The sequence below is a fragment of the Pteronotus mesoamericanus genome, unplaced genomic scaffold (assembly GCF_021234165.1).
Source record: "Pteronotus mesoamericanus isolate MK-2021 breed Mesoamerican mustached bat unplaced genomic scaffold, CSHL_Meso_final contig_433, whole genome shotgun sequence".
In the NCBI taxonomy this organism is placed as follows: domain Eukaryota; kingdom Metazoa; phylum Chordata; class Mammalia; order Chiroptera; family Mormoopidae; genus Pteronotus; species Pteronotus mesoamericanus.
The window spans coordinates 407,671-422,059 of record NW_026555163.1 but is presented as its reverse complement, the minus strand read 5'-3'; the positions used below and the strand labels follow the sequence as shown (position 1 = coordinate 422,059).

Sequence of the window (14,389 nt, the reverse complement as noted above, 5' to 3'; positions counted from 1 at the left end):
CATTTTAACATTAATTAGTATAAAAATTATTCTTTTCTTCATACTGAATGTTCAAAATTTAGTATGTATTTTAATCTCAATTTGCACTAGACACATTTCAAGTGACCAATAGCCACATGTGGTTGGTAGCTCCTGTACTAGACAGCGGGAGTCTAGAATGAAAAATGTAGTATTTGAGGCTGGGCAAAATCACTCTTGTAAGAAGTATGATAGGATACATACATTATAAACATCACTGTTTTTATGATTCATGTACAGAGTGAGGTGAAAGTAGGTTTCCAGTTTGTATGGAAAATAATGTAATAATTAATAAATAATAAAAGAATAAACTCCGTTTTGTGTTCTCATAAATGTAAACCTACTTTTACCCCACCCTATATATTCTGTTCCTTATGGTTTTCCCCTAATTAGAGAAGCTTTTGAAATTCTAGAGTATCTTAGCAGTGCTAAGAATCACAACTTATCCCTCAAATGCTGGGAAAGGATTTTCAAGGGAGATCATCATCCCCTTGCCACAAAGGGAAGTCCCAAGGGGAAGGTGAAATCCTTAGCATAGAGCTCTCCCTGCTTGGAGAGTCCCTTCCAAAGTTTATTATGAAGCCGCTGGATTTTTTTTTAGAAGAAAATTTCTTCACAGTTCCTTTTCAGAAGTTTCATATCTTAGCTGCCAGAGAAAATGTTTTTTTACAATAATCTTTTTCCAGGATGGTGTTAATTTTTAATGGTGTCTCTTTTCAGCCTGTGCATCTTGAAATTTGGTTCGGAAGACAGGACCCCTCTGTCAGTTTCCAGTGTGCAGTACTGGAGAATACTATGGTGACCAACCAACTGGCGTTCTGCAGTTTCTAAACTAGCACTTAATTCTGGGCACTTCTCCATAAATGGTTTCAGTAGACTGCTCCTTCCCTGGAGGCTGAAACGGGTCTCAGAAAGGCTAAGTCTCTTCAGGTGACAGCAGAACGAGAACCTGTGTGGTAGTGCTTCCTTCTCAGGAGACCTAGTTTATGTTACTGTGCACAGATCAGTCTGAGTTTTGAGGGGTGTTCTTTCTGAAAAAGAATATATTTAAAGTTATGTAGGAGGCAACAAGGCTTTCTAAGAATATTTTTGGCAGGCTGATAAAAAAAGGATTAAAAAAAGAAAGAAAGGATACAGCCTGGGAGAGTGGTGTTAGCCTTTGGGACATCGCCAGATATTAGTGCTCACAACTGGGGGAGACAGTGGCCTTTACTGTTACTAGTCAAACGTTGTCCACGTTCTTCAACCGTCAACTAAAATTATTTCACTTTCAAAGTCCAGGCCGTTCGGGTGGGGCGGGGAGGGCATGGCTTCCAGGCGGCCAAGCATGGTCTCGGTGTCCTCGGTGGTCCTCCCCTGCGGAGCAAGGCACCGGAGATGAGGAGGGGTGCGCAGAGGGGCCTGCCTTTCCCGGCTGTCAGTCTCTTGGCCACTGTATCTTCCAGGTGGGGACGCCCCCTCCCCCGCAGCGCAGCTCCGCGGGCGGGGAGGAGGGGCTGGGCTGCGATTGCCCGCCCCTCCATCTATCACATGGCCGGAGCGCCACAAAAACAACAGCTTTGGCTGTGGCTGGGACTTCAGGACAGGGAACCCGGAGCCCTTACTACAGCCCCCACCCATGGAGGAGAGTTTTCTCGAATCTTTTGGGAGGCTGAGCCTCCAGCAGCCGCAGCCTCGGTCCCCGGCCCTGCCGCCCCCGCGTGGGACACCCCCCCGCCGACACAGCTTTAGGAAACACCTCTACCTTCTGCGAGGCCTCCCCGGCTCGGGGAAAACAACACTGGCCAGGTAATGCTCCCAGCCCGGCCTGCGCCCCCGGGCCCAGCCTGGTTGTGCGGAGCCCGGGCCGCGCCGTGGGTCTCGTGCCGCGCTCCCCGAACATTGTCTTGGCGCTGCGCCCCCGCGCCAGCCCCAGGTGTCACGGCCCTTGCCCGCAGCTGCGTGGGCCCAGGGCCGCGGCCAAGGACCTGCACCGCCCGGCTTCGGGGCTGGAGGCCCGCAGGGTATGTGGTCAGACGAACCCGGGGGCGACTGCAGAGAAAGCCGTGGGGCCGCCCACCGGTGCGCAGGCACAGCCACCAGCGTCAACAGGCGTCTTTACTCTAGCGGAGAGACGCGGGGCAGGGCCCGTGGCGGAGGCTGGCGGCGCGCTGGGAACCCAGAGGGTTAGGCAGCTGCGTGGCTGGGGCAGCTGTGGAGGCGCTCAGGTGCGCAGGGAGGGGGTTGGCACGGCCCGCAGACCCTGGTGACAGCGCCACACGGTGGGCGCCCGAACCAGTTCACCCACGAATTGCGTAGGCGGTCGGAGCGCCAGGTCAGCTCCGACAACGCGGGCTTGTCGCCTGCTGCCACCTTGCTAGGCCCAGCAGGCCAGCCTCAACCCCATCACTCCCTGCTTTGCACCTGAGGTTCCAGCAATGTTGATCGGTTCTCTCCCTGCCTGTGCTCTTGCTGACGCCTGCCTGGTCTGCACGCCACCTCCCTCAGCCCTACGATTCCATTAGCCCTTTAGGACTCAGATCTGTTACAGCATTGGCAGCCACCCCACACACCAGTAGATGCTCGCCTTCTGGGCTCCAGGGCCTCCTTTTTACACCTCTGCGACCGCACTGGGTTTTGTACATGGTTCTGTTTATCCTTGCGTAAGTTTCTTGAAGGTAGGGACCCCACCGTACTCTGCCAGGCACAGTGTCTGGCGTGGAGTATGCTTTCAGTGGAAGAAGTGATCCCTTGTCCTCAGAGAGCTTTCCATTTCCGCAGAGAGATGAGGCGAAAGATACAGGGAGCTTACATTCTGGAGCTAGTTTGAATGGGAGGAGGGTCTGGGTCCTTTGAGGGTCAGGAAACTGACAGCCCTGGTGATGTGTTGCCAGTTTTAGATAGAATTTCCAGCTGATTTGTGGAGTAGAAGCCTTTAGCAAAACAATACCGTTACATTTTCACAGATCAAAGGGATGGGTGACTTCCTGAAGGCTATTTGTACCCTTTCCTAAGAAACCTATTTCAGTAGGTTTCTCTTTGTCTGGGTGGGGAGGTGGAGGGTGCAGAGTTGGGGAGCCCAGCAGGAGGAGGTTATTTTGTCGTAAGTCATGGGGTGACATCTGTTAATAACAAAGTAACTTCTGGATTCAAATCCTGTTTAGTTTTACTTTGGCTTTGCTGACCTGTGGCCTATCACACACTGAGTGTCAAAGAAGGAAATAAATGTCCTTGTCCACATTATTTTATAGTTGCTCAGAAGGGAAGTCTTACGATGAGTGGAGGTGCATAGACTTGACCATCAGAAATGGTGGGATTTGAATCTTACCTTCCTCATCTGTAAAGTGAGTGACTTGGCCTCAGTGGACTTTAAGGTCTCTTCTGGCTCTACCATTCTGCACATTTAGGATTTTAATTCCTTGGTGACATTTAGCTAAGCAGAAGACACTGGATGTGGGAGCACTGGCCTGGGAGTCTGAAGATTGTGCCTTTAGATCCTGTTTGTCACAAAATAGCTGTGGCTTTGGGCAATCACCTAGCTTCTCTGGGACTTACTTTCCTACATGTGAATATTAAGAAAGGGTTAGGTTAGATGACTTATTGAAGGTTCTTCTGGCTTCTAATTCTCTTAATTCTAGTCATCAGAGATGGTTTGTTAATAATTGCTAGGTGAAGACCTCTGACCTTGGAGTCCACTAATGGCTTCACATTTAAGCTTTGCCACTCACTAGCTGTGATCTTCACTCAACTCCCCTGCACCTCGGTTTCCTTTCCTGTTAAGTGGGGATATCTGCTCTGCCTGCTTCAGAGGGTTGTTGTGAGGATTAAATATGTGAGAAAACTTGTTAAACTTTAAAATTTATTTATTTTCAGGGGGAGGGGGAGGGAGGGAGAAAGAGATGGAGAGAAACATTAATGTGAGAAACAGCGATTGGTTGCCTCTTGCATACCTCCTGACTGGAGACTAAACCTGCAACCTAGGTATGTGCCCTGACTAGTAATTGAACCAGTGACCTTTTGCTTTGCAGGATGACTCCCAGCCCACTGAACCACACCCTCAGGACAACTTGTTAAACTTTAAAGTGCTATATAAGTTTTAAGGGGTATTGGTTACTGCTTCAGATGTTGATCAGCTGAGGTAAATCTTCAGTGTGTTACTGGGAAGAAGACTGGCTCTGTGAGTTCTCTTATTAGGCTGGGTGTTGGCAGTTCTGGGAGAAGAGGGACCTTGGCACAGCTTTTGGTGAGTTGCGATTTATAGAGAAATTTGGGAAGCAAGCAAGGAAATAGGCCACAGGTCAGTAAGAAGAGAGGCATGCATGAGGGTGAAATGGGGTGGTGGATGTCACAGGCTGCAGCCCTCAGGGATCTCTGCCTTTCCCACTTTTTTGATGGGTCAGTGGGGGAGAGAAGGAGAATGCCAAATTGTTAAAAAAAAAATGCACATGTACATAATTTGAATTACTAATTTTTGTAGAGTAGATGAAAGATTTTCCTCAATAAAAAAATACACATGTAGAAAATGGTAAAAGTGTGAGGCTGTATCATGTATGGTTGGATTTTGGGAAACTCATATTTTCTATATTCTATGTATTTTCTATATTTTGCAGATTTTCTATAATGAACATGTATTTTTGAATCAAAAATAAAAATTCAGGTCCATCTTTTTTTCTGTTTAACTTTTAACTTCCATTTAATTAAAAAAATAATAAAAATGCTTTTGAAATTAGGGTATGTCTTGTCTTCCAAATCAATGTTGGATTTCTATTCTTTTCATCTATTTGTTTTCATAGTGTGAAGGGGCTGGGATGTGGAAACCATCTATTAAATTATTTGGCAACATTAAAAACATAATTTTATGTAGTTTAAAAAATTTTTAAGTACATCATAGTACTAAAAAAAAAATGCCTCCCAAGTCTGTTCTATCACCTCTTTCATTTAAAAGACATTGCAAAAATAGGTTCTTATCATTGACCTGTAAGTCCTATTTCCAGGAATTCATCTGAAGGTAACAACTGGACAAGCACATGAAGATAGAGGAATGTTCATCACAGAGCTTTTTTAATAGGAAAAAAATGTGAGCCAGTATAAACATACAAAAATAGAAGATTGGCTTATAAGTCATGCAGTCACTAATGGGAACATGGATGTGTATGTTCCCTTTCATGTGATATGCAAATATTACTCACACCCATGTTAAGTTAAAAAGCCTGTAACAAAGCCATCTATATCACGTATTTATACGTACACACATGTATGCTACCTATATCTGTATACACAGAAATCCCATTTTTTGTTCAAAGAAAGTGGTGTGAAAAGATAGACGTCTGTCGATAGTTGTTGACTTTAAATAGTGGGATTATGGACTTTTCCCGTTAATTTATTTCTTGTGTTTCTACAACAAGTATATATCACTTGTTAACTTTTTGAAGGTGAAAATAATTTTTTATGCTTGAAAAACGTTTTGTTCAACAACTTGGTGTGATAGACCCATGTTGACAAAGCATTTATTAAATAACAAAATAAATGTCATTTGCTATATAAAAAGGCTTTCCTAGGTTCATTCTCAGTTGAACATATAGTAGCAAACTTTTTTTGTTTTAAATCCTCACCTGGGGACAAGTGTAGAGGGGAAGGGAGAGAAAGAAACATTGATTGGCTGCCTCCTGTATGCAGGGACTGAACCCACAGCTTAGGCATGTGCCCTGACCAGGAATCAAACCCACTACCTTTGGCTTTGTGGGACAACACTCCAACCAACTGAGCCACACTGGCCAGGGCAGGGAACTTTTAATCCACAAGGAGATTGATTTTTAAATACTTATTGTTATTAATTTTATGTTAATAAATATTTTATTGCTTTGTATTAGCATATGAACTAGCCTAGGTCACTTGATTCTTCAACACCTCAGGTTCTCTTTCACTAAAATGAAGTTATTCTATTAGCAAATTTATTGTGAGGATTGAGTGGAAAACACTGGAATGTGTGGGCTTTATAAATACCAACCATTGTTAATTATTATTCACTAACCAACAATAATAACATTCACTGAATACTTGTACGACTATTAGTACCAGCTTAGTAAAGTATAGACCAAATAAGATTGAGAAGGAGCCCATACAAGACTAGGGAATAGAAAACTAATCTGCACACAGCTGTGGGTTAATGACATTTAATGGGAAGACCACCTTATGTGCTGTAGGTGTTCAAGGCCAGGGCTGTCACTGAGGATGATTAGAAAGACAGAATAATTAGGGAGAGTAGTTTCTTCCATGTAGAGGAGGTTCTTGGGGTGGCCTTGAAGATGGGGAGGCTGTGGCGGAACAGAACAGGATTAGCATTGGACTGAGGAGATGGGAAGGAGCTGGGTGTCTCCCAGGCTGGCAAGGAGAGTGGCTGCATAGCTCCAGTGGTTCAATGAGTGAGTGTGTTGGTTAGGTAAATGCAGGGCCAGATCATGGAGAACATTAAAAGCTGAACAAAGGAGTACAGAGTTGATTAAAGAAATGAGATTCTGAAGCCAAGGCCCCTTCACTCAGCAGATGATCCAGCATTTTCTTTCCACAACTGAACTGACACCCCAGGATCTGCATCTACCCATCCCTTCTACCTCAGTGAAAGCATCTGTGGACAGTCTGTTTACTTCTGTGCTGCGTGTGTGCACATGCATGTGTGCATGTGCATGAAAATGTCCCCCTTTTCGGCTGTTTTAACTATTTTTAACGGTACAATTCAGTGGCATTAATTGCATGATGTGCAACCATCATCACTATCCAAATTTTTTCTTCATTCCAACCACAAACTTTGTACCCATTAAGCAATAATTCTCTTATTAAGCAATGCTCCCTGCTGTCTTCAGCCTCTGGTAACCTGAGATCTGCTTTCTGTCTGTCTGTCTGTCTGTCTGTCTGTCTCTCTCTATATAACTCCTCTAGCTACCTCATGTAAGTGAAATTACACAACATTTGTCTTTTTGTTTCTGGCTAATTTCACTTTGCTTTATGTTTTCAAGTATCATGTTATAGCATGTGTCAGAAACTCATTACTTTCTGTGGCTGAATAATCTATTGCATGGATATACCATTAATTTGTCATTTTGAAATGAAATAAATAGAAAAGGCAGTAGTAGAGGGTACTCTTCCCTTTTCTTTTAATGGCCTTATTTGAAAAATTAAAAGTTGTCAACCTTATCTCAGTTCCCTGAAAGTTTTTTGAATCTTCACATATCAGTCAAAGCAGTCTGGGACCCATACTCCAGCACAGTTTGCATCCTCTGTAATGCTGTAGTTCTTTTTGGCACCATCATATGGTTTCTGACATGGTTTCAGAGAGCTGAGAGGATGCTTGCTGATTGCTATCTTTCCTCCTCATGCGTACCTCTGGATAACATGGAATTTCCCATGTGGAGAAATACCTATTCATTTCTTGGCACTAGAGTTCTCCAAGGAAGTGAAAGGATGCTTTCCTGATGTGGTGCAGTGACAAGACAGATACGGACAAAGCTATACTTTATGAACCATCAGTTAAATGTGAGAAGTGGTGAGAAGAGGGGATCAGCGAGGTCAGCTAAGCGGAGTCGTTAGACCCCAAAGCCTGTGGCGCTTGGCAGTGCTCCTAGCCCGCCCCGAAGCATGGGCTCTGGTAGTTTTATGGATGAGGTCAGGGCTCTCAGAAATGAAAGCAAAATCAAAATAGAAAGGGCAGGGTATGTGAAGCCTGTGCATGTGAAAATAGAGTGTCAGGCAGGTGACATCTCAGATCTTTAGTCACTTAAGTCTACTTGGAGAAACTACTGACTTTTTATATTTTTAATGATTTTCCAAAAGTGGGTCCTAAGTCTCCCTCCTCACTGCCCATATTCCTTGCAATGACTCTCTGCAGTCTGGAGAATGAGGACTGTCAATGCCGTGTGTGTTTAACAGAAAGTAGGAACATACAGTGCAGCGTGTGTTTATCATCACTCCTTGGAAAGGCTGTCCAACTATACAGAAGACTCACCACCACCACCACAGTCCTGAGGCCATTGAACTGGGACAATATAATACTGCAGGACTGGCTTGTGATCAGAGAAGCAGTGGAAATAGAGATAGAAATGCAAGGGGAAGAATGTTTTTATAGGAAAACCTCAGGGGATGTACATGATATTCCCTTAGAGTTAATCTAGTCCACACCCAAGACTATAAACCCTGAAAGGTTAAGCATGTTGATCAACTCATGAGGATGGATTCTCCTGATTTTTAGTCCAGAGCTTTTTCTTCAGCAAAGGAAGAGGTGAGCGAGAGTGACTGATGAGAGAGTGGTGAGGTTGTTTGGAGCTGTTGTGGAATGAAAACACACCTAAAGGCCCTAGTAAGAGGGTTAAGTTTACCTGGATTTCAACTTCAGTGTAAGGAAGCCACATTTTATTATTTGTCTCTATTGATGATATATATGTTTCTTCTGATATAAAAGATATTACCACGGGATTAATTTTCTTCATTAATATGGTATCACTGGCAGCAATGGGAGGAGATGAGATTTAGATTTTTATAAATGTATTTATTTTTAAGGAGAGGGCAAGGGAGAGAGAAAGAGAGGGGAAGAAACATCAATGTGAGAGAAAATTGTTGATCAGCTGCCTCTCACATGTGCCCTGACTGGGACCAAAGCTACAGCCCAGGTATGTTCCCTAAACGGGAATCAAACTGGCAACCTTTCACTTTGTGGGACAATGCCCAACTGAGCCGCATTGGTCAGGAGGAAATACAGCTTTTTAAATAAGTATTCATGTAATGTGATAAAGAAAAACTAGTATAATGTCTAAAGATTCCTTCATAAGGATCTCTATCACATCATGTATATGGCTTGTTTTTATCAAGGGGAGAGCCCAGGAGAGGGGCAGGGAAAATGGAGAAAGAAAAGAAAGCCCACATTTACTGAGTGTCAACTGTATGTATGGCACTTTATATAGGCTGGCTGACTGGATCTTTACAATAGCCCTAAGAGAGAGTTGTTCTTATCTTATAGATGAGGACCTTAGGATCAGAGAATCACACCCATGATTCCAAGACTTGGGATTTCGTAAAATGCACAGTGGTCTTACCTCACCAGGGATGTTCATGGACATACACACCTACATCCTCTTTTCACAGTTATTTGGGAATCTTTCTGAAGTAATGTACAGCTAGGATATTTCAATGCTCTTTTCCCACACTTTTTAAGGAAATGACAAAGACAAGGATCTGCGGGGCTTTCTCTGCCTCTAATGCAGTGCCTCCAACACTCTGCCCTGTACTTTGACTTTCATTTCTTCCTTGCATTAGCACCACCTGACATATATTTACTTGTTTGTTATCTGTGTCTTTTACTGGAAGGTAAGCTTCATTAGATGTGTGATCCCCTTCACCCAATAGTGGTACTAAAAAGGGATTGAAAAATTAGTATCAAAGATGCAGCCGTTTTGACCATTTTAGCAGTGGTCAAAAAAGCCCAGAGTGACAGTTTTACTGTATGGCCACTGTTCTTTTGTCTATAGTTAACTTAAGACATTTTTGGAAACAGTTAAAAACAGGTTAGTACTGAGGTAAGTGTGCTTCTAACTCCTCTGTTTGAGCATGGTTGAAGTGACCAATAGAACACAAACGTGGGGAGCCTGTCCTGTTGCTAGATTCTGTGGAAGATCGCTGTTTACGTGGAAGACTAAAAAGAATTTCTGCTACACAGAGTACCCACGAAGGCCATCTGGGAGTCTGGATTGGATCTGATAAACGGGTCTACTGTACAGGCATGAAGGGTAAGAGCAAGAGTGAGCAGTAGGACAGACTGGGAACTGTTCAACTGGAGTTCCTTTAGCCACTGCAGCTTGCTTGGTATGCATGAGGCTGGAGATAGTTGAGGTCCATCTCTGCAAGCGTTCAGCCCTGGCATGGTAGTTGGCAGCACCAAGAAGGTCAGGCCACACTAGGCTTTAGGGGAGACAGTCCCAAGTTACATACAGGGGAGCTCTCTCCCCTTTCCCTCAGGCTCTTAGGTCATGGAACCTGTTTTCTCTTAGTTTAAAGTCCTCATGGGGAATTCTAATCATAAGAGGAAGTGCTGGGATCCAAGAAGTATCCTTTCTCGCATCTCCGATTGGGGGCGTACATCCAAGCTTTGGGTATGATTATCAACGTATAAGAAGGATTAAATAGAAATTTTCTTCACACAGTTTGGGGTCCTTTAAAAAGCATTTGCATCATTAAGGCTGCAAAGCCTAACATTCAAGAACCATTCATAGAACTATTCATACATTGACCAAATATTTATTGAGTGTCTCTCATGTGTCTGTCATTCTTCTAGATGCTTGGAATAGATCAGTGAATGAGACGCAAAAGTCCCCACCTTTATGGAACATGTACACTGCCAGAGGAAACAAATTCTGAAGGAAAGAAGAAAATTTTAAACAGTTGCTGTGCTCTGTACTCTCAAAAAATGAACAATAGCAAAAAGAAGGTTTCCATAGCTTGTCCACTTGATTTATATGTATCCTCAAGAAACATTCCACATATGCATGAGGAGATGTTCACTGAAACTTGTTCATGATAGGCAAAATTGCTACAGAAAAAGATAGATAAATGTGATTTGCTTATTTTATAACATTCAATCAGTGGTTCAGTTCATAGTCTGGGGCCAGTAGTCTAGATTTTAATCCAGCTCTGCCACTCACTGGTCTCTCCTTCCGCCCCGCTTTATTAGTATAAATAACATACAACCTCGTTTGAATTCAAGATGTACAATGTGTTGATCTGATACACCTGTGCATTGCAAAATGTTTGCCACATAGCTTAACTAATACCTCTATGGTGTCACATAATTACCTTTTTTTTTTTTTTGTGGTAAGAGCATTTAAAAACATTCTTAGCAACTTTCAAGTATATAATACTGTTATTAACTATAATCACCATGCTGCACATTAGATCTCCAGAATTTATTCATTTTATACCTGGAAGTTTATACTCTTTGACCAATAGCTCCCTATTTCCCACACCCCTCTTCCCCTGGTAACTACCACTCTACTCTTTTTCTATGAGTTTGACTTTTTTAGATTCCACATGTGAGGTCATACAGTATTTGTCTTTCTCTGTCTGATTTATTTCCCATAGTATAATGCTCTTAAGTTTCATCCATGTTGTTGCAAATGTCAGGACTTCCCTCTTTCTCATGGCTAAATATTTCATCATACATATGTAGCACATCTTTATCCACTCAACTGTTAATGGACACTTACATTGTTTTCATATCTTAGCTATTGTGAATAATGCTGCAGTGAACATCGGAGAGAAGGTAGCTCTTTCACATCCTGTTTTCATTTCCTTTGGGCACATATCCAGAAGTGAAATTGCCAGATCATATCATAGTTCTATTCTTAATTTTTTCTGAAAACTCCATCTTGTTTTCCATAGTGGCTACATCAGTTTACACTCATTCACACCAACAGTTTACAAGGGTTCCTTTTTCTCCACATCTTGGCCAACACTTACATATCTCTTGTCTTTTCGATGGTAGCCATTTTAACAGGTATTAGGCAATTGTGGTTTTTGGTTTGCCTTTCCCTGATGATGCTGAGCATTTTTTTTCATGTACTTGTTGGCCATTTGTATGCCTTCTTTGGAAAAATGCCTATTCAGACCCTCTGTCCATTTTAAAATCAGATGTATGTATGTATGTATGTATGTATTTATTTATTTATTTATGCTATTGAGTTGTATGAGTTCTTGTTGGATATTAGCCCCATATATATATCATTTGAAAATATTTTCTCCCACTTAGTAGGCTGCCTTTTCATTTTGTTGATGGTTTCTTTTGTTATGCAGAAGACTTTTAGTTTGATAAAGCCCCACTTGTTAATATTTGCTTTTGTTGTGTATGTTTTTGGTGTCATATCCAAAAAATAAATGTTGCCAAAACCAATGTCAAGGAGCTTTTCCCTACATTTTCTTATGAGTTTTATGGTTTCAGGTCTTAAGTTTATGTCTTTCATCTATTTCAAGTTAAGTTTTGTGAGTTGTGTAAGATTTTCTGCATGTGGTTATCCAGTTTTCCCAACACCATTTATTAAAAGGACTGTCCTTTCTCTGTCTTGTCAAATATTAGTTGACTGTATGTGAGGGTTTATTTCTGGCACTCATAGTCCTGTTCCATTGATTTTATGTGTCTGTTTTTATGCTAGTGCCATACTATTTTGATTACTATAGCCTTGCAGTATAGTCTGAAATCAGGACGTATGATGCCTCCAGCTTTTGTTTTTCTCTCTCACTTTGCTTTGTCTATGTGGGGTCTTTTGTAGTGTCTATAAATTTTAGGATTGTTTGTACTACGTCTGTGAAAAATGCCTTGGAATTTTGATAGGGATTGCATTGACTCTGTAGATGGCTTGGGTAGTACTGACATCTTAGCAATACTAATTCTTCTGATCCATGAACATGAAATACCTTTTCAATTTGCTTGTGTCTCTTCAATTCCTTTCATGAAAGACTTGTAGTTTTCAGTGTACAGATCTTTCACCTCCTTGGCTACATTTATTCCTAAGTGCTTTTATTATTTTTTTAAAGGGTTTTTAAAAGGATTTTATTTTATTTTTGGAGCGAGGGGAAGGTGGAGAGAAAGAGAGGGAGAAAAACACCAATGTGTGGTTGCTTCTCACATGTCCCCCACTGGGGACCCGGCCTGCAACCCAGGCATGTGTCCTGACTGGGAATCAACCCAGTGACCCCTTGGTTTGCAGGCCATTGCTCAATCCACTAAGCCACACCAGCCAGGGTGTATTGTTTTTGATACTATTGTGAATAGAATTATTTTCTTTATTTCTTTTTCAGGTGTTTTGTTGTTAGTGTGTCAAAATGCAACTGGTATCTGTAAGTTGATTTTGTGTCCACTCACTGGTCTTAATTTCTCATTTGTAACCTGTGGGTTACTAACAGTACTTATATCACGGTCTATTTGAGCATAATATGAGAAGTGTAAAGCCAGAATAGTGCTTAGAACACAATAAGTACTTAATAAACATTAGTTAATGTTTATTATGCTGATAACATATCAGTTAAAAGCAATGGACTAAGTCTATATATCTACATGATTTAAAAAATATAATTTTACTTCATTTATTCATTCAAGAAATATTTACAGACTCAGATGGAGAACAGAACACAGCTAGTGGGGGGTGGGGAGATTAGGGGGTGGGAGGATTGAGCAAAAAAGAAAAAGGACTCATGGACAACAGTGTGGTGATTGCTGGGGGGAGGGGAGATAAAGGGACTAAATGGTAATGGAAAAAATGTAATAAAGATTATATATTCAAAAGAAAAAAACAAAAAAAGGAAATATTTACCCACTGTGTTCCACTTAGTGTTCTAGGTGCTTTGGAATCACCAGTGAACAAAACAAAGATCCTGACATCAAGGACCTTATACGCCAGAGGTAGGGATGTAAAATATAAGGAAATTGTATTATTTCAGGAAGTGATAAGTGCTGTGGAAAAGGGAAAAGAGAAGGACAGTAAAGGTGTTTGGAATTGCCAGAGTTAGGGTGAAGGTTGGTTGAATATTAAGCAAACAAAACAAATATGAGAAAATGTAACCAGTTATCAGCTCCTAGAGATGGGTATACAGCTGTTTGCTACAGAATTCCTTCTGCCTTTCTATTATTTTTTCTCAAAATTCCTCTCTATGATACATCAGAGAAAACATAATGAGTCTGAAATATAAAGAGACCTGACCAGGAAGCAGAAAAATGTTAAAGGAGCTAAATGAAATATACTTCTTTGAAAGAATCTAATGTAAATGTTGGAATTTTAAAGTCCATTAGAGATAGAAATGAGCAGAATCACATGCAGAAAATTAAAGTCACATAGAAGACGAGTGTGAGAATATATATAACCAAATAAAAACCAGAAAAAAATATACCCAAAGCAACAATTACAGATATAATAGGTCATACTTCTGAGTGAAGTCCTACACAAAAATGGTGAGAAATAAATTCAATACCTAGACATATCCTGGTAAGACTGTTGCAAAAGCTGTTAACTAACTACCCCTACTTCTTTAGTTCCTTTTTATTAGGTGTAGCCACGTACCAACTATGAGCTGTTTCCCAGCCCCTTGCTGCTTCCTGCTATGTAGAATATGGATGAGAGCTGGAGTTGCAGTGGCACCCTGTGCCCACTAGGAGACACAGGAGAAGGTATCGGGAGCTGCCTGGGCATGGGAGCTGCCTGCTAAGAAAGAAACATATATTTAGTGTTTAAGTGGGGAAAGATTAAAGCAAAAAGAAAGATGGTAGACATCTGGGTCCATGTGACACCAGCTCTGGATTCTATTTCTGGACCCCTCTTCTCTATATATATTAAAAAAGCCACTGTGATCTGAGGTTTCTGTT

General features: G+C 41.7%; 2 protein-coding genes and 1 non-coding gene across 4 annotated transcripts in view; all 3 read left to right on the top strand.

The window, feature by feature from the left end:
• The window catches only part of N4BP2L2 (NEDD4 binding protein 2 like 2), a 67,380-nt gene extending 66,034 nt beyond the window's left edge, over positions 1-1,346 (top strand). Inside the window, exon 9 of the transcript XR_008529468.1 lies at positions 739-1,346. The gene's annotated coding sequence lies outside the window, so the exon portion shown is untranslated. The remainder of the gene's footprint in view (positions 1-738) is intronic.
• A 186-nt stretch (positions 1,347-1,532) lies between these two features.
• Positions 1,533-14,389, top strand: part of N4BP2L1 (NEDD4 binding protein 2 like 1) — a 28,811-nt gene continuing 15,954 nt past the window's right edge. For both annotated transcript variants that reach the window (XM_054577455.1, XM_054577456.1), the window contains exon 1: positions 1,533-1,806. In XM_054577455.1, coding sequence (XP_054433430.1) covers positions 1,637-1,806 — 170 coding nt within the window. In that variant the 5' untranslated portion in view covers positions 1,533-1,636. The remainder of the gene's footprint in view (positions 1,807-14,389) is intronic.
• On the top strand, positions 9,410-9,550 carry LOC129073815 (small nucleolar RNA SNORA16B/SNORA16A family). Its single transcript, XR_008529474.1, has one exon. It is a non-coding gene; the product is annotated as a small nucleolar RNA SNORA16B/SNORA16A family (small nucleolar RNA).